The sequence below is a fragment of the Rissa tridactyla genome, chromosome 7, assembly GCF_028500815.1.
Source record: "Rissa tridactyla isolate bRisTri1 chromosome 7, bRisTri1.patW.cur.20221130, whole genome shotgun sequence".
Lineage (NCBI taxonomy): Eukaryota > Metazoa > Chordata > Aves > Charadriiformes > Laridae > Rissa > Rissa tridactyla.
In genome coordinates this window covers 27,502,763-27,529,926 of record NC_071472.1, presented here as the reverse complement: position 1 = coordinate 27,529,926, position 27,164 = coordinate 27,502,763, and the positions used below count along the sequence as shown (strand labels likewise).

The following is a 27,164-nucleotide window of genomic DNA, read 5'->3' as shown; positions in this document are numbered from 1 at the left end:
GGCGGCGGGGCGGAGCGCGGGGGCGGCCGCCGGCCCGTCCCGGTCCGGGCCGCCTCCCGTCCCCGAACAGCGCCAGAGTCAGCGGGCAGGCGGTGCCGGGCCAGCCGCTACCACGCCGCACCGGCTTCCCCGTGCCCCCCGTCATGGAGATCGAGCTGCCCCCCGCCACCCAGGTGAGAGCGCGACCCGGCGGGCGGGGGCGGGGGCGGTGGAACCCCCCGGTCCCCCCCCCGGTAGGGCCCGGCCCGGCCCAGCCCAGTGGGGTGTCCGGGCGAGGGGCGGGGCGGGCGGTCACGAGGCTGGCGGAGCACGTGGCGCCGCCCCGCCCCTACCAAGGCGCTGAGTCACGGCGGGGGCGGTGCCGCCCAGGCCCCCGCAGCCCCCCCCCCGGCCCCGCTCCGCCGCTGGGGGGGGGAGGGGGAAAGGTCAGTCAGGGCCTCCAGGAGCCGCCTCGGCGGCAGCTGCCCGCTGCCGGGGCAGGAGGAGCAGGGGAGGGGGAGAGGGCCAGAGCCGGAGCCGGAGCCGGCCCCTGAGGGAGCGGCTGACGAGGCGCCCGCCGCCAGAGGGGCTGCCCGCGCTGGGCGAGGCGTCGCTGCCCCCGGCGTGCCCGTGGGCCTCTCGCTCCTTACTCGGGTGAGTTACCGCAGGTTTCCTTTGGTCGCGGCGGGGCTGCCCGTCGCAGCTACCTCGCCGGGGCCCTGTCCCCAGGCGGGCCGGGCTGAGCAGGAGCTGTTGCACAATCACGCGCTTCCCCGGGGCGGCTTTGGGTCTAGCGCAGCCTCTCACACGCAGCCCGAGGAACACGAAGCGGGATGAGCCCGGCCCGGGCCTGAGGGGCTGTCGCCGGGGAGCTCGGCCTGCTGGAGGGGCCCGAGCCATGGCGGTTCTCTGGGGTTTTGGCCCGGGAGGAGGTTCGTCTCGGTGGTCTCTTCCGAGGCCAGTCCCTTGGAGGCTGAGGGGCGTTGGGATGCGTTTGTGTTTCGCGCTCTCGTGCTACGGAACCTCCTCGCTAAACGCCTGGGGAAGTTCAGGGCTTTTTGGATCGCAAGCTAGTTGCACAAGCGCGGGGTGGATAACTGAAAACATAACTGAGCTCCATTTTAAATTTATATAATCGTTACATGCTTTTTTCGGGCTTTTAAATGGAAAACATGACCTTATCAACCAAGTGTTAGCTTTAAAGAAGTAATACTTGAAATTTCATCTGGAGCTGTTTTAGTTCTTTTAATACTACAAATTTAAGACTCAAGAGTTTTGAGGCTCCTTTAGTGTATGTCAGTACAATGTATGCTATGCAGTAGTGGTTGTTTTTAACATTGTCTCTCCATCCTTTAGGATATATAAGTGGGTACTTCCTACAGGTAACATCTCTGTAACAGTGTTAGATGTACCTTTTTCTGTTCATTGAATGCTGTTGCTTTTCTGTCTTAGGCCACTCATGCCTTTGCCTGGCCCATCTCTTTTTCTAGCCCTGGGTAGCGCATTCGGGACCTCTACCTTGCCTCCTTGGTTTCTTGGAAAATACTGTAACAAAAATGAGGCTCTTGGCCCATAGTGCGTAAGCACCTTGCAAATTTCTTTTTGCCTATACTATCCAGCTATGGCACTTTAGCTCTCATTTCTGAGGGAATCTGGACAGACTGATTCCTGTGTACCTGCTTTTGTACCTTCTTGTCCAGTCCACTGTGACTGCTCTGCCAGCAAACCTAGCTTTTGTTACTTGTTTCCCTACTTTGCCAAACTTTCTACCAAGCCACCTGTTGCAATTTGCCTATCTGAGCTCAACAGCTGCTGGTTTATTCTCTTGCAGAGCTAGCCTGAAAAGGCACTGCGTTTTTTAGATAGTAGGTGATTACCATCTTTGACATACAGTTTTAAATGTATTTATTAAATGGAAAATTCAAATACCCTTTCCCATAAAATGTTCCCTCAAAGTGAGAGATGGGGAACACAGTCTTCATTTAGCCCATTAGGTCTTGCAAGGCAGTGGATGGGAAAGGTGTGCGCTTGTGCAAATACCATGCAAGCTCTTAGTCTTTTATGTGCCTGGAAGCAATTGTCATAGCAGTAAAGGTGAATGTGAAGGATCGGGATTGATCTATCTCCTGAACCAGAACATAAAATCGACACTTTCTGCTACGTACTTCTGTGGGAGTTAGCAGTGACGTTGCCTGCAATATTCTTAGAAAAAGTATTCCTCTCTGCCTGGAAATAGGATGCACTGCTGTACGCAGAGGTAAAATGGGATGTTTCCTTTTACACACTAACAACACAGACACTGAAACACATAAGAGAAAAGAATGCGATGGAACAAGCGTCAAGGTGTTTCAATCATACTTGTGAAAGCAGTGATAATTCTCATAGTAGTTATTCTCTCCTTCAGTAAATTTGAAGTTATTGAAATGGTTGCTTGTAACCTTGTAAAACAGCTCAACATGCTCATCAGTTATTAAATTTTGAGCCTTGCAACAAGAAGAGAGCAAAGAGAATTCACTTTCCAACACAAAGAATAAAGCAGTGGGTTGTACTTACACTGAAGACCGACTGTAACAACTAGCAAAGCCAAGTAAGCAAATAATTGAGTGCCTGTGTATCTGTTAGGGTTTTTCTACCTAGAGAACTGCCCTGAAGAGTTTCCACCTCAATTAGTGTGATGTCTTCAGTCTAAAGGGCTTTAACGAGGAATTACACATACTTTTTTTATGACATGCTGCATTACATTGTCAAGTGAATGGGTTTATTTTTTATTCCCTAATGGCCTGTCATTTCCACACGAGGTAGATTCTGCAGGCAAAGACAAACAAGTGCACCTCTCAGGCCTGGCAACAAGTCTTTGTTTTTAGAGTTGGTTGGGTTTTTTGTTTTGTTTGGGTTTTTTTTGGTTCTTGATAATGTGTTTTAATAACTCTGTTGAATAGCACTATCTGATCAAGATATCTGTAGAAGTATCTATGTATGTAGATAAATTTCAATATAAGAAAACATCCACACTTCTGAATATAATGTTGTCTACTCAAATTATGGCCAAGTTTGGAGGAAGTAGATGGGAGAGTATCACAAGCTCTGTCTTAAGTGAAAATGCATTTATTTTCACCCTCACAGTTCTTCTGTGCTCACCTTGGTGTGAGGCTTCACTGACAGCTTTCTTTCCTTCAGATCTCACAAAATAGTATCTTTCAGTTAAGCTGGTGGTAGATGTAATGCAATGTAGTATGTTTAGCTGAAATTAATGTAGACTAATAGGAACTGACCCTGTCAATCCCTTCAGGAGAACAACTAATTGGATATTATTGTTATTGTAGTAAATATCCATCATATGAACACTGTTCTGTAGTTTGTCTTTAAAATGTGCTAAGAAGTCACAGTTATATTGGAAATTGATGGAAGCACAATAAGTTAATTGCCTCTGAAAATCTGACTTGAAGAAGTTTGTGGTTAGGACTCAAAGTTGGAGAAGAGTTTGGCTTTGAAAGTTTGTTGGGAAATATTTGAAAGAGACCAAACAGGAACAAAAAAGAACATTCAGTGTAAGCAGAGGGCAGCTGGATGATCTCGTGTGCTTTAAAGAACTTGAGACATTTTTATAGCACTGTGTGGGTGGTTAGGAAGGTTTGTGTACACTTCCCACCAATGTTCATGGGCAAGAATAAATTTTGGCTCTCTGGGCCTTACTTTTTTCTTTTTTTTTTTAATTGAAAAAGCAGAGACAGTATAAAACTTATCCTAAATAAGAAAGCAGCAGGTAATGTATAATCCTGAAGGACAAGGATGTTGTTAAAAATGTGTCAGATTATTATAGTTGTTAGTGTTGCACTTGAATAAACCTTCTGATATCTTTTGGTTTCTTTCCCTCAAGTTCGGTGTCTTAAGTTTGCAAAGCAGAAAAATATCTGTTTGATATGTATTGCTGCCTTTGTGATCCTGACTGAAATGAATGTAGCAATAGCATATTGAATATACTTATTTTGTTAAATAAAACTTGGATACCTTTGTGGAATATGCTGGGCTTTGTGAGATGATGAGGAACACTAGAAGTGGAAGGAGCTTTGTGAGATGATGAGGAACACCAGAAGTGGAAGGAGCCAAGTGAAATACTCGTTCATTTACTTTCTCGGTAAAATTAATTAATACTATTTTTTTTAATATAGTTTTTCCTGAATAGTTGTAAAATTTTGTTATATTTGGTCCTTCAACAGAACCAACAAACCCCAAAACAGCAAAAGCTGTCGGAGTCTGTCATTGAAAATCTTTGAAAGCTTAGCGGGAGAAGGAGAGAATGTAGAAGGTTCAGATGGTGACAGCAAGTAACACCAACTGTGCCTGTAGCACTGCGTGTGCGCTTCATTGGAAAGAAGGAATTTGATTTTTGTATCTAGAATACTGTTTCTTTCTCCCCCCCCCCCCCCCCCCCCCCCGAAGTTATAAAGATAAGCTTTAAAATGACTAAACCATTCATTAAAATTAGGCCAGTTTGTGAAAGTGTGATGTATTTGCAATGATTGTGTTGGCTGAGGCGAGTGCGGTACAAGTCCAGGCAGTAACCTGTCGTCATGAATTAAATATTAATCCCCTGCTGCTGTGCTTGAATTGCAGCCAGCAAAAAGTCCTCCAAAGTCTCCAGGTTAATCACCTAGTTAAAGTTTGTTTTGGCCTCCCATCTCATTCCAACCCTAAGTAACCTATTATTTTAATAGAGCACATTCCTAGAGAACTTGAAAGGGTTTGAAGTCTGTTCGGTTTTCTGATACAGCGTATTATACAGAAGTTGGACTTTGTACCACAGAATACAGCTTTAGGTGAAGGGAGAAGAATACAATGTGTTGGCCAGATCAGGGTTTTTTTTTCAGTATTAATCTAGTTTAGCTGGTTTTGGAAACACTTCATCTGCTACCTATGCAAGTCTTTCTGCGTAGACCAATGAGAAGTCAGGTAGGAGGAGTTGGAAGTCGTGACTTTGAGTTTGTGTTATCCAAAGATGACTGATATACAGTGAACTGCTCAGGATTGCTCAACACTAATACTTTTATGGCATATTTGTTTTATTAAGGTAAACAATTAAACCAGCCAGTATGCAATGAAAGCCAGCAACGCTATCTGTGGTGTATAAAACGGCTTTAAAGCAGGGAAGGCTTATCTGAAACCGACACCGGCAAATACATTTCAAGTAAAGATAGGTATTGTGTACTTTTATCTTTTCTACCCAGTAACTGCTTGCTGTACAGGAAAAGCAAAGCTAGTGACAGTCACGTATTAATTGTCAGTAGCAAGAAGTTAATTGATCATATAGCACTTAAGTTTTTCTGAAGTATAAGAACAGCATTACTACTCTGTGCAGCACAGTACTGAAGAAAGCACAGGGACAGCTCTGTCTCAGGATTTCATTGTTTCAGTGATTTTTAGATATATATTTCTTCACCACCTTTTAAAATAAGGAAATTAAAAAATACATTCTCCAGCAGAGTATCTTGTTTTAATATTAGTTTAGTTTTACCTTGACATGCATAGCCCAATAGTGCCTGTTTCAAATAGAAGCCAAGTCTCAGAACCATACATTTAATTAAATATTAATTTGCATAACCAAGCAGTCTGTAACAACATCAAATAAAGATAAAAATGTTCAGTTATCTGACTGCTTTGGAGAAGAGGGTTTATCTTCATCTTATGAACCATCTTCTGTTTTCTGTCTTTAGCCATTTTGAATTCTTGGTGAAATACTTGTTTTGTTTTCTTTAACTGACAGGTTGATTTTCTAATGTTACATGTTGATACATGGGATTTGTGTTTGGCTCTTAATTCCTACTTCAATGTTCACTTTAAAGAATTAATTCAATTGTTTTGATATGTTGATCATGATGATGGTGGAAAGCCAATAGGAGTTTTACTGCGTTAATAACCAAGTTAATAACTCGGTTAAGTTAGCATTGTTTTACCAGCAGAGAGTAACCACTGCTCACTGGTATATTACCAATCCCTAGCGTGAGTACTAATTGGCAAGACTGTAGTCGAATGGGTATAGCTTAATAATACTTACATGGGTGCAATTTATATACTATGGATCTGGTTGAAGTTTTTTATTATGTGAATTTCTGATTTTGGCCTGATTAGCTGCAGTTTTTATACTGGGAAGAAGGAATATAAAACAGTGTTTATTTTTAGCTAAATTACTTTGAGGGTGCTGCAAATGACTATTAATACTTCCTATCTTTACAGTTAAACTAAACCCTTTCAAGAAGTATATCTGTTGATGCTATTGCAGTACTGAGAGAGTTGAGACCACCCAACCTGGTACTTGTCTTGCAGAGTCTTAACAATTTTCGTCCAACTTCTGCAGTATTATTTTGACCAATGATATTAAAAAAGAGAAGAGAAAGGAAAAGAAAGTGCCTTTAAGTTTGATGTTGCAGCAACAAATTATGTAAGACCAGTTTGAAACCATCTCTTCCAAACCTTTTAAGGAAGTATCTTCTGTATGACTATGAAACATAAAGATAGCAACTTTTCCCTCCTTGCCCCCACCTCTGTCTTGCAATTTCAAAGTTTTATTGCTGTTTGCTGTGTTGGTTTTACATGCTGTCTCTTGTAAGTATAAGAAGACCCACTCCTGGAGACTGCTTGCAAAACAAAGTTTGCATGCTTGAGAAATTGACTCAGAAGGAGCTTGGTTGATAGCCTGTCTTTAAGAAGAGGTTTGTTTTATGGTTAAGGGTGTGCCTATTTGCTGTGTTTGAAATTAATGCCCACTAAATGTTGAAGCAGTGAATTTTCTACAGCTGAGTTATTTGAAAAGATGCTGTGATTTTGATTTGCTTCCTGCTCAGGTCATCATCACTATTTGGCCATTAAGAGCTATGATAGAGAGATTCTGGGGGGTTTTGTTTGTTTGAACCCTTGTGGTACAATTAATACCTCCCTACTTACTGCTATAATTAGAGTGGAGCAATTCCTGTGCTGCTTGGGCTGTTGGAAGATCCACACTCGGAATTTCCAGGCAGCATGTGGTTGATGCAGGTCTGCCACTCTGAATGCTGCCTGCTCCCGTGTAAAGCTGGGGTTTTCTGTCTGCTCCACAGCTGGCATTTGTGTTTTGTGCCGCCTGGGCCTGGAAGCTTGGTCATTTCTTCTTTCTGTCTTCAGGACCTGTTTGCTTGAGTTATGTACTGTTGGGTAAAACAGCTGAATTTTGGGTAGACAGGGTATTTCCAGTTAGATTGCGTGCAGTTATGCGACCAGATGACATGTTCCGCAATCAGCTGGATAATAAAATGATGGGCAAAAGAGGGTAGCAGGGGCGGGTAGGCAGCTCTGAAGGTTGGTGCAGCTCAGCTTCAGAACAGTTTTTCAGAAGCTTCATGGCTGGAAGAAAAACATGGAGACTTTAGTGACAGAGGTCATCTGAGACGTGTCAATGGGAGTATTCTACCCCAGTTTGTTACACTAACCTTGTGTTCACCGGTATCACAGCAGTAGTGACTCATACGTGTGCACTGGTGCAGATAATACAGTCATTAAGTGTCCTTGGAATGAGCGTACTGTAGACTCTGTTGCAATCTTCTGTGAATTATTTGACACGAGATGCATGGACATATTTTGTGTTATATAACATTGAATTATATTTGCACTTTATTTTTTTCTACTGTAATTTGGTCTTGAGCAGATCTGTGTCAGCTGAGGAATTTCTGGAAGATTTTCCCACTGATACTTATAAAATAAATCAAACAAACCTGAGCAGACTTTTGAAACAAGTAGATCTTAAGATACCTAAGGATGAAAATGAAAGTACTTCAGTAACAAAAATAGCACTATTAAAATAGTGTAATATGATAAAACAGAACTTATATTTGAAACTAAGTCATAACTTCTGACAGCTGGTCTTCCAAATTATTTAAGTTGAATTCTTGGGCTATGGAAATGCACATCATGTTTAAATGCCTCATAGCTGTGTATGCTGTAACAGAGAATTACAGCACAGTGACTTCTGATACCGTGCTTTCTAATTTGGTTTTAGTATTTGAACCAACTAGTATAAATTGTTGTGACTCAGTGGAACGTTGTAGTTCTGTGTATTGTTCTCCAGCTTGATTTGTGATCCTTTACCATCTGCCACTACAGGCATCTAGTCTGCACCTACCACTCTCAGGAATCCTTGCTCAGCTGGTAACCAGTGCGAACGTATCTAGACATCTCTCATCTCTTGAAGTTTCTTTTTGCTGACAAAGTGAAGAATGGAAGCCACTTAAATAATGAAACTGTTAATAGAGTGCTTTAAATTATTCTGAAAAAATCCGTTACTAAGGTCAGACCCATAGAATTATTTTAAATTCAAAATGAAGCTTGGCATTAGTTTTTGATAAATTGTATGTGTATGTGGCAGAGATGATGAACAAGGTCTTACAAAATGCAAGTAGTAATGACAGAATTAACAGTTCACAGCTGACTCTGAGAGGAGTGATTTACCCTAACAAGATCTCTGTCTCTCATTGTCTGCTTTGACTGTGTGCTATAGAGAAGTTATAGAATCTTGCAATTTTTACTGATAATTGCAAGTAAGTGAGGCATAAGGAAGTAAAGTGTTTTGGTAAAAGGCATAAAACTGTTTAAGATCCAAACCTGACACTTTCTTTGCATTCCATATTTTCTTATTTTACAAGTGATCTTAACCTTTTTTGCTCAAGAAATTGATTCTATTTACATCTGGAAAGGAATCAAATCTTCTGTAATGTCTTCTACTAGAGAAAGCAGCTGTAAAAGCTGATTTTACAAACAGTCTGCTAAATATAGTGTACTGTAATGTATTTGCAATCTGGATAGCCTTCCCCCAATATTTAATGTTTGTTAACCATATTAACGTGCCTGGACTATGTTTGCTGCTTAAGAATGGAAGAGAGATATTGACGTGTTTATTATTTGTGGCATACAGTCTTGTTTTGGCCATCGTAGGTGCTGGTAGAGTGTGTGAGGGGACATGTGTCAGGGATTGGCCTCTACCTTGATTTCTCAGGTACATCTCCCATTTAATCAGAAGGCTAAAAGAGGCATCCCTGTGACACCCAGCCGTACAGGCTGTGAGCCTCCTCTGTGCTCCAACGGGACAGACATGGGAGCCGCAAGGAAAGTGGCGGGCAGGGGAAGCGCTTGATTTGGATGGAAGGCCACAATTACTGGTGGTTGAGTTTTGAGGGTTTTTTTGTTCTTCTGAGGATATCGAGAACTGCTGCTTTTGTATAATTTGGTAAGAGGAATAAAACCATTTACCTACTCTGGTTCATGCCTTGGAAGATGGATTAGCTCCTTTTGCTTTCAGAATTTATAAATCGAGTACCACGCAGGACTTTTAAAAAGTGAGGACTGGATTGCACCACACAGAAACAAAGCTTTAGTTTTGTACACAGTGTTGTTCAGTTCCTCAGTGGGTTTACCCTTTTTAAGCAAAAGCTGTCATTGTGTACAAAACCAATAAATTGGCATGTGGACGCCTGACATGGTGGCCCTTCTTGAGCTTTCTGATTTAGTTGTTTAACTTTGCAGGACCTTCAAGAGCTTCCTGAAACCTTTGTGGACATTGATGGATTTTAGAGGATTGCTGTTTGCTCAGAAACACGTGAATTACAGGTGCTTAAGAAAATGAGTAAAATCTATCCTTGCCTCATTCTATGGAAAAACAACTCTCATCATGTGTCTTGGTGTGCCTGGAGGAAGGGGAAAAGCTATACAAACTCCTTTCATGCAAATTATATAATGATTTCTATGTTTCATGTAAATTTCTCGTTGTGTTTTTTTTCCCTTTCCCCTTGTAGAAACTAAATAACCTTTCCAAGTGTACTTAAAGTTGAACACTCAAAAAAAAACCAACCAAGCAAACCTGATCCTGCTTATATATTCAAAACTGCACTGACAGTGAATTCCCAGCATTGTCTCTATATATCATGTATGTGAAAAGTACACATTAATTGCAAGACTGATCTGCAAAGGTATTTAACACCTGTGCCCCACAGCCTGCAGTGGGAGGTAGGAACCTACATACTTTGCCAGATGTGGGCTGTTGTATACAGAACGTGTCACAGCTGACCACCTCTGGAGCAAGCTGTATTCCCTGCAATGTGACCATATTCTTAAGCTTTTAGTCTTCAGGTAGCATTTTTAGGCTGATGAGGTGTTTGTGTAGCAAGTTCTCTGAGATTGAAAGCATCCTTACTCTGTCAGCTCAGTGTGGAAGTGTGGAAGAATTTCCTTGATGCAGCTTTCTGGAGTAGATGTCTGTGTTACCAAAGGGCTGATGGACGTGTTCTGGCAGTACAGTTAGTGAACCTCACTGCTTTCTAACCCACAGGGATAATTCCTGTTGCTTGCAATCGTAGCTTGGCCCACAAACAACAACAACAACAAAGTTGCTTGTGAGATCAGTGAAGTGAAACTTGGTGAGAGGTGCTGCTCCTAATACTGGAGCACGCTGTTTCCACAGCCAGGCTGTAATGACCTGTCTGGTACCTGTCCCCATAACTTGCCCAGCCATCAGCAAAATGACAGCTAAAAATGGGGACTTTACAGGAAGATCCCAGAGCAGTGACAATGTATAGTACGAGAAAGATTCTAAATAACCCCAGACAATATTTTTGACTCACAAACGCGTATACTGTTTTCATGTTTGTTTTGAAACAAGCTTTTCCAAAAAGTGTGCAATCCTGATGAAATCGAAATAACGGCTTATAGGTTTTAACCCAAGGTTAATACAACCTAATGAATATGTTATTTGCAGTTTTGCTAGGTTCTTTTCCCTGTTTCTATGCTCATCTTTTCTTACTTCCTGATTTGTTTCGTTGGATGTAAGAGTGTGCTGTAATTTGACTGGATCGTGTTTCCCAGATGACTGAGCCATTATTATAAACAAATCCTCTTGTAGGTAAACTAATGAGTAGCCTGTGGCGATGTCCGCACGCAGTACATGCGTGGCTGCGTACAGCAGGATAGCTTGAAGATAATCATTTAACAGGTAATTGTTTTACAAGTACTGTAGGCTCAATATATAAAACGAATCAGGACACAAAGGTTGTTGTTTTTCTATTGTTAAAAGAACAGCAGTGTTTTCAGGTGCCGTGGTTTTTTTATACTATTGGTTTATGTGTAGGGTAAGGATTTTTTTTGTTGTTCTTGTGTAAATGCCATGGGTTTATATGATGCAGTTTTGACTTGGGAGGAAAAAAACCCAAACACAAAATAAAGCTGTTAAAATTAGCTTTTCCTGAAATGACAAAGACTTCTTTCTGAGATGGCTGCTATTTGAATACCTTTCAAAATGGAGTTAGGTGGTGTGGTACATAGTGATTAGACAACAGCTAGAGTCAGCCACAACAGAATCACTCAGTTTACTTGCTTGGACAACGCAGCAGAGTCTTGTTGATATATCAAGCATGTAAAAACAAATAGACGGCCTAACCCACTCTTTTATAAAACAATTCGTATTTTTGCCAGCCTCCCAATTTCATTATGCAACTTGTGTAATAGATTGTAACTTGGATACATATTAACTTCGTGTGCTTATTGACTTAGTCATTTTGTAATGCTGCTCGTGCAAGATAGAGTACAGAAGTAGCAAGTAAATGGCTCTGTTAAGCTGAAAGAGGGATTCAGACTTTGAGTAGAAGGTACCACAACACTTTTATCACGAGCCAAATATACTGCGGAAAAGTGAAATTTAGATTAACACAATATAATTAAGACAGAAAAGGGAAGAACGGAACCCATCTAACAGAAACAGCAAAGCTCTGAAAACATTTAAGATTCATTGCTTTATATACTAATGTTCCAGAAAGCACTCTGGGGATGTCAAGAGATTTAGGACTAAGTTTGAAGAAGCGGGATGACACCCAAGACCATTTTTGGCTTTTGCTTAGCAGCCAGGGTAGGGCTTGTAAATATGGGCATAGTTAAACTTCTTCAAGAAAAGTTCATCATCAGCAGCATACAACGTTAGACCAGACTCTCTCTTTTCCTTTAGGCTAAGGCAGAAATAGGGGAATTTGGAGCAGATACAATGCATGATGGATCTGGCCATCTATACTAGAGAATAACTTTTGAAAAGTCAGGTGTTGTACAAAGAAAATAAGTACCAATGTCAGATTTAAGACTTTGCTTTCTGTAAGCCATGCAAATGAGACAGTGGGTTTGGGCTTATTTTTTTTCCCCCTGATTCTTTTTTTTTTTTTTTAAGGATGTTGAGGCAGGATCAGTTCTGGGACCATTCATCCCCTGGAAACCACATATGCTATATTAAACTCTATTATTTTAAAGCTACCTTCTAAAATACGTATTGATAAAACAATTTAGAAGAACACAGCTACTTCTGGAGTGTCTGAGATAGAGCACGAAACAATCTTCTGCAGAAAGATCTGCGGCACTGAGCAAGAATGCCCTGATCTGTTGTACCAGAAATGGTGACCTGAAGGCAGACCAAATGTAGTGGGAAAAGGAGATATATATGTGTTTCTGACTCCAAAGATTAATGAGCCAGAGAGGAGAATGTCGCTCCTGCTGCTGTGCCCCAGGCTGGAAGGGAGTGCTGTGAGGCTCTTGCACACATTCAGTGTTTTAAGGAGTGGCAGGGAGGTGGGGATTGATTGATTTTGCAGAAAAAAGAGAAAACTGTTGTCAAAGTGAAGAAGTAAACTGTTCGTGTTCCTCCTTTTCCTTTTCTTTCCCGTCTTTCTGATGACGGTGTTTTTCTTTACCTGCTGTGGTCTTGCTCTACTGTTAGCATTCAGATTTTGCAGCTTTTGGAAGTTAGTACATTAATGACCATGAACAGCCTACAACAGCTATTTTTTATTGCAGTTATGTTCTTACTCCCGTCTTTTCACTATTACTGGATAATATATGGGGTATATGTTTTCCCTGCCAGTTTGGAAGGCTTGCTTGCCACAGGATGTATCATATGGGAAAACCATCGTGTTGGGAGCTGTACAGATCTTACGGTCTTTGTTGATAACGTTCCTGGAAGATGACACTTCAGGTGAAATATATAAATCACGCACTTCTCAGAGGAGTTATTTCTGGAGTGAGGGTTGGGAGAGCGGGTGGGTAGTGTCCAGAATTGCACTTGTAGGGGAAGATTGTCCTTCCAGCCAGCCAGAGCCTCTCCCTGTCTTTGTCAGAATAATGCCCAGACATGGCTTGTAGTGAAACTTTCTTAAGAATGCTGGACAATCCAGCCAAGGAGTTTTTCAACTAATCTAATTTCTAAGAGTAGATCCTGACAATTTGGCATTTATTATGAGAGCCTGATGGAATACAGTGGGAGGTACAGTCTGAAATACGAGATGTATGTTAGGAGAAAACAGAGGCTAATCACTTTTAGCTAATGAAATATCAAGACACAAGGTCACCATTTTTCAACAGGCTTATATATATAGACATAGAGTGGACATTCTCTTACGACATCACTTCTTTAAAGCTATGGCTTTCCAACCCTTTCAGAGACCTTTTTCAGGTAAGTTAGTCTGCAGGGCTTAAAAAAGAGTTTGCTGACCAAGATAGCAGGTATCCAGAGACTGTTTAGGGCCAGGAAGTGCAAATGGGCATCAAGAAGCAGAAGCAGGCTGGTTTAGTGTCAGTCCAGTCACACCAGCAGTAAGTGGCAAAGGTATGAAAGACAGAAAAAAAAGAAACCCCCTCACACCCACCCAAGCACCCTGTTTCCTCCTGGATTGCCTGGAAGGTCTTGGTGAAGAATGTGGGACAACAGGCAGCTCCACAGGGCAGTCAGGGATTTGACCTTGTGCATTCACAAATCACAGGTTGCTGTCACGGGGTTTGCTTGACAGCTGTCTGCTCTGTCACATTTCCAAATCCTAAATGCAGACATCTAAAATTGCTATTGTACCTCTCTGCCCTCAGTTTAAATAGCTTCTGCCATTCCCTTTTCCCCATTCTTCTCATAAGGGCCACTGCTCGTTCAAATTTTTTGTGTCCTCACTGTCCCTTCCACATTCTTGAATTACTTTCTTCAATTTCCAGTTGTAAGGGATTGAAAATTGCAGGTCAGCTTTCAAAACTCTGTTTTTGAACTTTTGTTTTTGAAAAGTTATGGCATTGTGCTAACTTTGTCTGCTTTCTCTGCTTTCTCTTAAGCATGAGGCTTATGTGTCCAGGATGTTTTTCTGTAATTATGACTTGTAATTAAATTAGTAGCTTGCCTTGAAAAAGATTTCAAGAACAAACCACTAGTTATGGTGATTTCAGAGATCATATGAAGACATCAAATGACTTATAAATAATTCTTAAAACTTACTTGAACGAAATAAGATCCTCCTGAGGATTTTGAGGGGAAGACATTCAGCTGTTGCTACCACTGCCTGTGCCTCTCTTAAGTGGTGAGATGGTTCCAGCTTCTTCTCTTGCACTTGCTTTATTACTTGATCCCCTCCCTTTCATTCTTGCCTTGGAGTATCTCAGGTCCTTGATCCTCACTTCCCGCACATTGTTTTTTTTGAATACAGAAAAAAATTTAAGGTACTTTTTGTTCATTCCTTTCACTTTCTGGGAAACAAATAGGAATTGGGGGATACTTTGCCATCTCTTTTTCTGTGAGTAAGCTATAGGAGCGTTTTCCTGCTGCTTGTGGGGTCCCAGTCCAAGCTCTCACCTGGATGTGATTTATATTGATTCTGTTGCTCTTTTATTTATTCATGCTGGCAGGTGAATTCTTCTCTTTTCTTGGAGTTAGGTGCTAATGCACCCTGGGAAAGAAAAACAAATCTTGTCTAGTGAGAGATTCTGCTACTGTTATCCCAATTTATGTTGCAACATACATGATGTGCTCTGTATGAAGGGGATGGCTAATAACAGGTTGAAAGTACTGTCTGAGATGATAGCAGATTGTTTCTCTCCTGACACCTGGGCCGCTGGATGTTTCCACTTTACTGATGCTACCTGTAAGTGGTTTATATTCCAAACAAAACCAAAAGCAGTCAGATAAACCAAACAGGGAAGAAATGAAAGATGAGCATTTTGTTCAAAGCACAAAAGTCAGTCTGTGAAAATAACACGAAAACAGGGTCTCTTGCTTTTGTTTACCCTACTGCAAATATGTTTGCTTAGGAGCAATAAGAGTTAATTGTCAAACTTTACAATGTAGTCAGAGATTTTCGCATAAAATGTATAACAGACTCTGCCCAGATGGCAAATGCTGATATGTAAATCTAAAACATGAAAATTTCCATTGGGGGCCAGATGGTGGCTTAATGTGAATTGTTTAACATTTATGTTTATCTTATTAAAAGTGCCTTTATATGTCCAAACTAAGCTATCAATGTGGTTGAAGACCATATCACTAAATGAATAAAAAAAAAAAATCAAACCACGAATACGAGGCACCTCCTGCTTACATGGATCAGGGGAAAGCAAAGCACGTCCTTATCTGTTGAGAGAAATCCTTTCTGTCTACAGAATTGTGAATAAAATATTAGAAATAAAATCAAATCGGTGTTTGCCTGCTTGGGAGAAACATTAAAATCATATTACTTTCCCAGAAGTTAGAAATGTGGGACAATGGTAATACACACGTTAAATACCTTGATGTATTTCCCCTCAAAATAGGCGTTGGTGTTCGGGGTAAAGAGCTGAGGTCTAGACAGGGAAAGTCTGACTCCCAGGCGCGGGTCCTTCCTCCTGCAGGGCAGGTCTGGCTCTTCCTGCGCTGCCTCTTGGCTCTGCCAGAACCCATCGTTTCCTCTGATGCAATTCAAGAAATTGCACAACGGAGGAAAGAACAAACGGGCGCTTGTGGACTCTGTCACATGAGGGACCGCTGGCGCCTTTACAGTAAATACATCTGATATTAAGGGAAGTGGTTAGCGTGACTCCGGAGGGCAGCAGGGAGCCCTGGGTCAGATGAATCTTTCACAGGACTCTGGGTGCACATGCTCCAGTTTGGATGCGAATCTGTCCTCGCTCGTCCCTCCAAATAAATCTTTCTGAGACCAGCACATCATGTTGAGGCATCCAAAAAATCAGTGGGTAGCTGTTACACAAGCAAGAAGTAAAATACCTTTTAATAGCTTTAGTTAAACACTCCATGCATCAAATACACGGCTATTTTTTGTGATGCACAAGGGGGGAAAATGCTTCAGTGATAAACCTGAAATATAGTGCCTGTCTGTGTCTCTGGATACCTCTGTGTATGTGTGCAATAGTGTTCAACAAGGCAGAGAAATAATTTAAAAAGGAAGGCTGTGGGGAGGCCGGAGGAACAAAATTGCAAAATATTTGCTTTAGACTGTGATTTTTAATTTTTTTTTTTTTTTTAGTTCTTTGCCGCCATCTTATGCTGGGTGTTGTGATTCACTCCTTACTGAATCACTGGTCACTCTTGACTCCATTAACTTTGACCTGAGGCTTTGGACTGGTGCCTAGAATTATATATATATTTTTTTTTCCCTTGAAAAGGGGAGTATTACTAAAAGCATTGGCTGAAAATATAGATAAGTGTTAAATGGCAGGTTAATATTTAAATCAGTGTGCTGTTTGATGATGTTACATATTAGCGTGTTGGACAGAAGAACACTTCCCCCATGCCACCTACTCATGTGTACAGTAATTACTTGAATTGTTGTTTGAAGTTAAGGCTAATGTTGCTGTACAGAACTTTTCAAATTGAAAATAGGAGGGCTTTTTTCCAACTATATGGTGATAATTAAAAAAAAAAAACAAAAAACAAAAAACCAACCAAACAAAAAAACCCCAAGACAACCAACCCACTCTTTTTGGTTTAAGTGCTACAAATGCAACAACTAAGTAAAATAAAAGGAAAAAAAAAAAAAACGGTGCTCCCAACAAGCATCTCTCTCCAGGGCAGAGCTCAACAGCATTTAGTAAAGCTTGGCCCTTTGCCAGAGATAAGATACTGGCTAAATGTGGTCCCTTGAAAAATGGTGACAGGAGCCAATCAATGCTGTCATATTTCTCAAAAAGAGCCCCAAATCCCGAAAACCATGCAACTGTATTCATTCAGAAGATTATCCTGCTTGCTGACTTATTGCCGCGCACACAGAGGTGCTGCTGTACAGCCACGGCATTTTTTTTTGGCCAGCTGGTGTCTGTGGAGGTCTCATCCCCCAAACAAGGCAACACCCAAAGCTACTTGTTTTGATAACAATTATAGCCAGTAGCATGGGTGAAAGATTTCATAGCTGTGCCTTAAGTTTTTGTGCTAGGGCTACGTGGTTTTTCTTAAGGAAAACGTGTTACACCTTCTCTACCTCTTTTTGTGATCACTTTTGTTTTTCATGATTTAAACTGAAACTGAGCACCAGTTCTGCTATTTTTGTGCTGCAGTCTGTTGCAGCTCGGGGAGGAAAACAGCTCTGTTAGTTCACAGCCTCGTGCATTATACACACACACACACACAGAATCTTTTGAGTCCCGTTTTTAATGGTGCCTTGTAAATGAATAATTCAGAAGTGAGCCCTAAAATCCAGATCCTGCAGTTTTATCCAGAACATATTGCAAATGCTCTGAGCCTGGGAAACAGTTTCGAATCTGCTGCAGAAGGAGACAGTGAGCAGCTGGTAAACTACTGGCCCTTAATGAAGCTATACCATATTGCAGTATCTCCAATTACTACAGAACTTAATTAGTTCGTTTTACCCTGCCAATCTGCAGAGACCAAACGTTGTCCTGGGCAGCCACTGTAATTATTTCAGCTTCTTCATTGCTGGCCATCAAAGCTGCGTTTGGTCTCTCCCAGCAAGGTATATTAAATATCTTAGATTTGGGAATGCCTGCATTGTATTACACACAGATATTTTACTGCCCAGTTTTACAGAAAAGTACTTTTTTTAGTAACTGGTAGAAGTACTTCATGCAATGTATAAATATGAGTGTTAATGGTATAGCATTTTTAACAAAGAAATGAGAATATTGAATCGGTTGGTTCTCATGTGGACTTGCCCTAAAGCTTTTTGCCGTAACTGTTGTACAGACGTGACCGTTTCGAATGGCAACATGACTTGGTGTTCAGGTTACTCTGCTTCTCTATTTGAAAATAGTCTTTAGAGATAAGGAAATATTTTAATTTGATATGGTTGCAAAACAAATGTATCTTGGGTGTAGAACTGCTAACTGAATGAGTAAAGTGCTGTTTAAATGAAATGCAGTGTCCGGTATATTATTTGTAGTGTGTTAGTCTGATGAGAATGCCCAGCACTCAGCGTTATTGTTGTGTGCTCCTGCTAAAGGGTAATTTTAAGAATAAGGGAACATGCCATAAAGTCAAAACTCCCAGGCATCAGCAAGAAATCGTTGGCATTTACCCATCTGAGAAATGTGGCTACCAAATTTTAAAATTCTGTATCACCTGACATCCAAATTGATGATTTTTGAGTGTTAGGTTTTCTTCACAGAAGAAAATAGTCTAAACTTCAGCCCTTAAAAATATTGAATGTGTGAACAATAGAAAAACAGAACAATTCTGTTTGGAGGCTAACCCTCCCCCCAAAAAAATCCTTTATGCAATACATTAAAAAAAATTGTAGCCAAATCAAATAATATTAAATGGGTGGTTTTCCCTAAATAGCAGAGTTTAATTTGTCTTCTGAAACAGGCTCAAGAGGTAGCTGATTTCCAAGAAATTTAGGTCATTGTTAGCTGTCTGATAATGTTTGACTCTGTGATGAGCCAGAGGCCAACTGATTACCAAAATTTGACACCTGTTAACCTCTAGTTTATACTCAGCTGCTCCAAACCAGCCGCACTTAGAACATCTTCTTAGACTAAGCTTTAAATTACAATTTTTTTAATAATTGTGTTTGGTACTACAGTGATGTTATGTCACTTGGTGACTTTGAAACCAGGTTGTCCTCCAGCCCTGAAGCCCTGTTCTGCAGATCTTTAAGATCAATGCTAAATACCGGGATGGAACACAAATATTTTAAAATACATTGCAGTATGGCTATTATAGTTACTTCAGACAGCCCCTGTTGTGTTTTTAGTCAGCTTTTACAGTTTTATATGATCATACTGTAAAAAAATTATGTGGGCAAACTTTTCAATTTCTTTCAATTTCTTTTTTCTCTTTAATGTTCTTCTAAAAATTACTTTCTTACTGTGACATAATTCATTCTATAGCTTCACGTTTTCTATGAGCAAACTTAGGAAAGAAGAATGTATTTGTCCTCTGGCTAGTTCATGTATTACCTTACCGATTGTAACAAACCGCTTAGTTTCTGTGAGCCTGCGCATGGGCCACAGCAACCAAACCATCAGTTCACACGCTTCAGAGAGGTCCTGTAGAGCCCCGTTTTACTTAGATAATTTTGTAGGATTGAGAGAATAAGCCTCAGTTACGTGAGTCTACCTGTTTAATACAGAATTTAAAAGCTTTGCTGTTGTTCTAAACCAGTTTTGCTGGGGAGGATGCTTGCTTAAAAAAAGCATTTCTATTACAGGACATGAACTTGATTGACATCCTTTGGAGGCAAGATATAGACCTTGGGGCAAGGCGTGAAGTTTTTGATTTTAGTCAACGGCAGAAGGAGTATGAACTTGAGAAACAGAAGAAACTTGAAAAGGAAAGACAAGAGCAGCTCCAAAAAGAGCAGGAGAAAGCCTTGCTGGCTCAGCTGGAGTTAGATGAAGAGACAGGTGAATTTATTCCTGCTCAGCCAACTCCGCGCATTGAGTCAGAAAATACCGAGCCACCAGTCGGTTTTTCACAGGTAAGCTCTCGTTTGTGTTTGTGAGTGCGTTTAAACCATTTTCCATTCACAGGAAGACATTATGTTAGTGGTTACCTAAAATGAATTTGCATTCGTTGCTGTAATGGAAGATTCTTCAGTTATTCAAAGATGCAGTAACATTTTTTTTAATAACTTTCCTATTTAGACCACACAGACTTCAAAACCAGAAGCAGAAGCCTTGTCCTTTGATGACTGCATGCAGCTCTTGGCAGAAGCATTCCCATTTATAGACGACAATGAGGTAAAAATGCTCAATACAGCGGTTTCACGGGTGGTCTTCTAAGGGATCAGTCTCGTGTCTTCTCTTACTAACATTTGTCTTCACCAGAATGTTAGTTTGTGATATGACTTGAGTTTTGTCCCCAGGCTGACTCCAGCTGGAATAAAGCAGTGTACTAGGGCTGTGTCCAGAGGGACTGGAGTCGTGCTCCTGTGTTCCTTCTGCTTACTGAATCCTGCAGCCAGGATCCAGTGTATAACGCCAGCTGATGGCGACCCTTCCAGTTACTGCAAATAACTGTAGTGGTTTGTTACAGTGAGCTCAGTGCATGTGAGTTGCTTTATTTCCGTGTGCAGACCCAGACTATTTGATGTGTAAAGATTTCTGGCTTTTTTTTTCCCCTGCTATTTCTTTCCTTAATATGAAAATTCCTTTAATGGGTATATTTTTGTATTATCCCATTATTTAAAAATAAATGTTTTCATTAAGAAATACCTATCTGTTCTGCAGAAATGGTAGAACACCAAAAAATAGATTTTTTTTTTTTTTTGCTTTGGAAAATTCAAAGCTGGTTTTTTTGGTGGTGTTTTTTATGTGGATCTTTTTTGTTGTTGTTATTGTTGGTTTATTTGTTTTTTTTAAACTTGGTTTTTTTAAACACTCCAGGCTTCTTCATCTGCATTTCAGTCACTGGATCCTGCTCAGATTGATAGCAGCCCAGTCTTCGTTTCCTCTGATCAGACTCAGCCACCTGAATCACCTCTTCTAGTTCCACTTACTGATGCAGAGAATATGCAGAACATAGAGCAAGTCTGGGAAGAATTATTGTCCCTTCCAGAGTTACAGGTAAAGGTTTAGTACAATAAGCACCTGAAAAAAATAGCATGGTATTTTGGAAGAGTATGGTATTTCGGAGAATGCGCTACAAGAGCTTCTTAACAGATGGCGATTGTGACTGTCATGTTGGATTCTACACTTGTAGGATGTCTATAACTCAATATGAGCTTTAATTTTTTAAAAAATAATACATTGAAAAACATGTAGGAGGAAGGAAATTAGTTGTTTATCAGAAGGCCTTAATAAAACACCATCTATCTTCCCAGTCGGAACTTCCCCACATTTACCAAATCATTGTTTGCCTCTGTGCAACTTCTTACAGCGTGATCATTGTTGAAATTTCAGCTGCTTAAAAATGGGCATTTCTGAATTAGGGATCTACAACAGGAATTATTTCCACCAGCATTAATGTAAACAGGGGTTTTTTTTGCTGTGTCTAAGTAGATTGTGTAAATCACTTATGGTTACTTTTGCATTCAACTTTTATCTAAGGAAAAGGTTTTGTAAAGGTGTTAATAGAACATATTTAGATACATGGAAGAGTCCGGTATAATTATATAACTTGTTTATATATATTCAGTCAGAACTAAGTATGTAGTGTACCTGAACCAAATATTTCAAAGGAACAAAACTTTGCTATAGTACTAAATTGTGCATTACAGAGCACATCTAGGTTTTTTTTTCCCTCCTATCCTTATATTTCTATTTATATTTTCCTTACATTTGACTATAAAATTGAGTGAATTTATTTTTATATATATTAGTGTAGAACAACATCATGCTTCGGCGTGATGCTGCTCTACTTTATGCTGTTAACAGAAGAACTGAATGCTCAGTGGAATGCCTGTAAACCTGAAAAATTTTTTTTAAAATGTTAAAAAAAAAAAAAGTATTTGCAGGAACTGCATTTTTCCTGCCACTCTACTTTTCCCTTTTGTTTTTTTATATTTTTCAAAATTTTCCCAGTTTCCTAATCTTTACTGCTTAAAAGCCCCACGTAAGTAACAGGGGCAATTGGCTGTTGAAGAGGCAGCAGTGAAATAGATTGCTGCTGAAAACAGATTAAGAAACCAAACCAAAATTATCTATTGCAGCAATTCTGAATAGTAATGGAGTGTCTTCTGAAAGAAGTGAGATAATTAAATTGAGGGCATCGCCTTTTATGAATGATGTTTGAAGAAAAGAAAAGAAAAAAAAGAGCTCTCATTCATAACCTTATTTTAAGCCTTGAACAATCTCTGATTAAATAATCAGTGTGTGATCCCTTCTTAAGAGAAACAGAATCATTTTGGTAATTGCCTAATTCTTTGGGGACGGCAGGCACACTTATTTCAGCTTCAGTTAAGAAACTGCCACCCCGTTGGAAAGAACATTGGTCTTGTAGCCAATGAAAGCCCATCAGCGGAATAGTTTTGGATGCTCACCCTGATGTTAGCCAGCTTAACTAAAAGTACGTGGGGTGAGTTAATGTTTGCAAGGCTTCGTGTTAGTGCTCTTTTTACTTCACCAAGAATTACATTTCCCTGCACTGAACAGCTGCTTCACTCATTCAGTAAATCCTAAAAGAATCTTGTTTCTTGAGGAAAAGAGATCTATCACATAACATGAAATTGAGTGCTAAAAGCAACAGTGCGCTAGCAATGCTCATTAAGGTTCATTCAGTAATTTTACGTGTACTCTACTCGTGCCGTTCCTAGCGGTGGTGCTTGTGAGAAGCTCAGACCTGGCAGCTCTAGGACCCCCGCTAGCAATTCAGCAGAACAGGAGGGCTCCGCGCAGCATCGGAGCGCATTGGGATGGGTCTCTTGGGCATCCTGCTGTGAGTTTGGAGGCTCTGCTGTCTTCATCTAAACCACTTTGTCCAGAACAAGTTGCTTCCTACTCTGCTCGGGTGTCTAGTCGTCTTCCTAGATTGCACCTCCGTAGTAAAAGTGTGTTGTAGCCATCTAGGTTACAGCAGTGTTGTAATACCTACTTTATGTGCTTGTTGATTGCTAAAATATTTAATGTTTGTGGGTTGTAGAAAGTGGTTTTATCATCAGTTGGTGATGTATTGCTCAACTTCTCTCTTACGTTTCCCATGTAGTGTCTAAACATTGAAAATGATAACCTGGCTGAGGTCAGCACAATCACAAGCCCTGAAACCAAGCCAACAGAGATGCACAACAGCTATAATTACTACAGCTCATTACCCGTCATGAGAAAAGATGTTAACTGCGGTCCAGATTTCCTGGATAGTATCGAGGGCCCCTTTTCCAGCATTTTGCCACCAGAAGACACCGGCCAGCTGAGCGTGAACTCTTTAAACGACACGTCCCCTTCAAACTCTGATTTCTGCGAGGATTTCTACACCGCCTTTATTGAGACAAAGGCGAACGGTGACACAGCAACGACAAACACCATCAGTCAATCACTCGCGGAAATTCTAAGTGAACCTATTGATCTTTCTGATTTCTCACTGTGTAAAGCTTTTAATGGCAACCACTCAGGAACCGTACCAGAATGTAATGATTCTGACTCTGGTATTTCATTGAATGCAAGTTCTAGCGTAGCGTCGCCTGAACACTCTTTTGAATCATCTGCCTATAGAGATAAGACTTTTGCTTGTAGTGATTCTGAAATGGAAGACATGGATAGCGCTCCTGGAAGCGTGCCGCAGAGCAACGCTGGCGGGTACTCATTGCAATTCCAGGATCAAGCGTTTTCTTCTGTGGGGCCAAGCGCTCAAACGCCCAGTTTGCAGTGTATAAACACACTAAAGAAAGAACCCCCTCCCAGTCCAGGCCACCCCAAAGCCCCGTTCACAAAAGATAAACCTTCAAGCCGCCTTGAAGCTCATCTCACAAGAGATGAGCAAAGAGCAAAAGCTCTGCAGATCCCTTTTCCTGTCGAAAAAATCATCAACCTCCCCGTTGATGACTTCAATGAAATGATGTCTAAGGAGCAGTTCAACGAAGCCCAGCTTGCGCTTATTCGCGATATACGCAGGAGAGGCAAGAACAAAGTGGCTGCTCAAAACTGCCGTAAAAGAAAACTGGAAAATATAGTGGAACTGGAGCAAGACTTGAGTAACCTAAAAGACGAGAAAGAGAAATTGCTTAAGGAAAAAGGAGAGCACGACAAAAGCCTTCGTCAAATGAAAAAGCAGCTAACCACCTTATACCTTGAGGTCTTCAGCATGCTACGTGACGAAGATGGAAAGTCTTACTCTCCTAGTGAGTATTCGCTGCAGCAAACCAGGGATGGCAATGTCTTTCTTGTTCCTAAAAGCAAGAGGTCAGAGACTAAACCTTGAAGGGCAGCGCAGCTGGTTGCTGGTCTCCGAGTTCTTATTTTTGTATCCTTATCCTGATAGTTTTCACTGTGAGGTGGAATGCAGAATGAACTAGGTAATATTTTTCAAGTAATTCTATGCAATGATAATTTTAAAGTTGATGATTAGTTTGTGGAAGATGCAAGTTTAAAACTAATAGTGTAATGGAGATGGACGTATGCAAAATTTGTAATCTTACTTTTGTAACAGACATTTCCTTCTTATAGCACCACTTTGACTAGTTTCCGTATACATGTAAATATTTAAAGATACCATATTTATATACTGTTCCTATCTCTTGTTATATTCATAGATTTATTTGATATATATATATATAAAAAAATGATTTTAGCCTTCTAAATATAATTTCTTGCAAGACAAACAGTATGGCCTCTGATACTTTTTATAAATATGCAATAGTGTTTGTTTCCCATTTTTCTTACACGTTTATACTTGCTTTATATTTAATATGATTTTAATTTAGTATGAAAGTTGTTTGATTTTATCAGTTCATTAAACTTTTTTTTAAAAAACTCTACTTCATACATATTTATTTCCCTAAAGAAGGGAAATCCTGACTAGCTTTCCAAGGCGAAGTCTTCGTGTAACAAATACACTTCATTACCCAAGGTGTGTCACGCCGCATTGTCAGCAGAATTTTAACTGCCATTTGGAAGGATTTGTGTCACATAAAGTTAAATTTCAGGTCTCCGCAAAGTTTACATAACTCTTGTTTTGCTCTTTGAACACTACTTACTTAAGTTCACGATGAGATCCTTTCCTCCAAAGGCACTTAAAAATCTGTGAAGGCAGATACTGTCAGCATTATGCGTTGTGCCGACTTAAGAATTCTGTACGCTTTTGAGTAATTGTTCTAGAAGCACACGCTGTGTCTGCGAGCAGGGAGCGGCCGTCGGCACTGGGATCGCTTTGGAGCTAACGGAAGGAGGCACACACTTACTGCCAACCTGCTGCACTGGTTGGAACCTGTGCTCGATTACTGAAAAGCATGTGGCGTTTAAATTATGATTTATAAGAGAATAAAAATGGGGCAAGTAAATAGCACTGTTTTGTTTACTCCTCTCAGAGGGACTCGGTACTTGATCATCGTGGATTTGTTGAATGCAGAAAATGCATAATTTTTGATTTGAAATACACACCTTGATCTCAACATGAAAAACCACATCATCTTCCTTCATCTTCCCTATGAAACTTCTAAAAGGCACATTTAATCTGAAATGTTTTTTTCTGCCACTGGTGCTCTATATCATTTTATGAATATTTTGTCTATTACAACATTATGCATAACTTCATCTAGTGTAATAAACACCAACTTGTTTTGCAAGACCTTATTGTACTTTTTTTTTTTTTTAAAGAAGGAACTGAGATGTTGAAAGAAGGTAGAAGTCAGGCCCGCAGAGATTGTTTAATAACGTTGGAGGAAGAAGAGTTTAAAGAGGGACATCAGATTAGGAAACCAGCCCTCCATTAGGTCATTATTCACAAAGTTAGAGTAACGCTAAATAAAATTATACAGTGGTTGGTGAATTCGGTCCTGAGATTTTTTTATTTCTCAAACTGTTGAGCCATGCTGGAGCCGCGTACCCACCCAGCAGAAAGCAGCTCATCTCCTGGCTGGCCGTGGAAGCCAAAAGAATGATTCCAGATAATAACAACAACCCTGTTCCACACTGTATCAACTGCTTACCGACCTTCTGAGGGTACTTAAAAAAAACCAAAACCATAAAGGCACAAATAGGAAAGGAAGGGACTAATACAGAAAGCTGTAGTTCTGATGAATGCAATGGAAGTTCAGCTGTTCTGTTCACTGCTCATTCAGCTCTCCAGTCACTCCGCACCCTCACCTGAACAGCGATAACAACCGCTTTGGAGTTGTGTTTTTCCCTGTGTGCACAGAATTTCAGATGTTACTTTATTGCCCAGTTGGTCCCAGCGGTATCAGTGTAACTCTTCACAATCAGCTTGTTTTTCTTACCCCAAATAAGTTTTTATTTCCAATCTTTGTCACCTTGTCATTCATCTTTCCTGTTAGCTCATTTATTAACTCATTTACTGATTCCAAATATCAGAGGCTGCTCTAGTACCTGGTGCAGACACTCTCTCCCTCGCTTCGCCCGCAGCACAACCTCAGCTACGCGGAGAAGAGCAGGGCCAGGCCAGCAGAGCAGTAACAGTGTCAGCAGGAAGGTAGTTTCGCTCCAGGGCAGCGTAACGCCAGGAACCACAATCCCGTTGACCACATCCTCTTTAAAAGGCACGTGTAAGGGCCAAGCACCAGTACCAGCAGAAACTCTCTGGTACCTAAACCTGGGACTCTCAGAATCTCCAGCCCACCTTAAGAGAAAAGTAGCACTTTTGCACATCTCATACTGTGTTACGTGCTGCAAACTTTCAAGTGAGGTCCTGCCACGCAAAATGTTTGTATCTGAGGCAGCACATACAGTGAAATCACGAAAAAAACCTGTAGCCTCGGTTTTCCAACATGGCTGGCAGCGCTGGGAACCCTGCCCCTTACATCAAATCTAACAGTTGTGTTTCCGCAGAAGGCACCGGGCCATGGAGATCCGGGTGCAAGGGAAATCCAGCTTGCCCTGTGAGGCAGCTTACCTTCTTCACACCCACCTTCTGCCTGCTAACAGCGCCTCACTCCACCCCACCGCACAGGCAAGAACACTCCTCTTGGTGGAGCCAACACCAAAAAATACCAATGATTGAAAACTTAAGAGGCTGGATTTGATGGACGAAGCAGATTTATTTGCCCAGAAAGGTCATCCAAGCACCAGCTAAATTAAATCTCAGATAGTGCAGCAGTGAGGGAAATTTTTTATGCTGCTGTCGTCCAAATAAGTCCATATTGACTTTGCCACCAGCACTGCCTAGGACAGAAAACACCTCTAAGAGTCACCAAGCCTGGGTGAAACGCAGGGGAAATGTGAGACTTCACTGCCGTGTAAAACAAGAGGGTCTAATCCATACTTAAGGATGGCAATTTTGGAGCGTAAGCATTAAGGAGGCAGCACACCAAGCCATGCCCTGGACAGTCTTT

General features: G+C 40.8%; 1 protein-coding gene across 3 annotated transcripts; it reads left to right on the top strand.

Annotated features, from left to right (window-relative positions):
* The first annotated feature begins 18 nt into the window (after positions 1 to 18).
* On the top strand, positions 19 to 25,444 carry NFE2L2 (NFE2 like bZIP transcription factor 2). Of its 3 annotated transcripts, XM_054207765.1 has the most exons (6): positions 496 to 633; positions 9,526 to 9,609; positions 19,437 to 19,706; positions 19,873 to 19,968; positions 20,614 to 20,793; positions 22,871 to 25,444. In XM_054207765.1, the coding sequence occupies exons 3-6, from the start codon at positions 19,440 to 19,442 to the stop codon at positions 24,077 to 24,079; spliced, it is 1,752 nt and encodes a 583-aa protein (XP_054063740.1). In that variant the 5' UTR covers positions 496 to 633; positions 9,526 to 9,609; positions 19,437 to 19,439; the 3' UTR covers positions 24,080 to 25,444. The 3 variants fall into 3 exon arrangements, with proteins under 3 accessions (XP_054063739.1, XP_054063741.1, XP_054063740.1); XM_054207764.1 differs by lacking the exons at positions 496 to 633; positions 9,526 to 9,609 and adding an exon at positions 19 to 173; XM_054207766.1 differs by lacking the exon at positions 9,526 to 9,609 and having other exon boundaries at positions 419 to 633.
* The last annotated feature ends 1,720 nt before the right edge of the window (positions 25,445 to 27,164 follow it).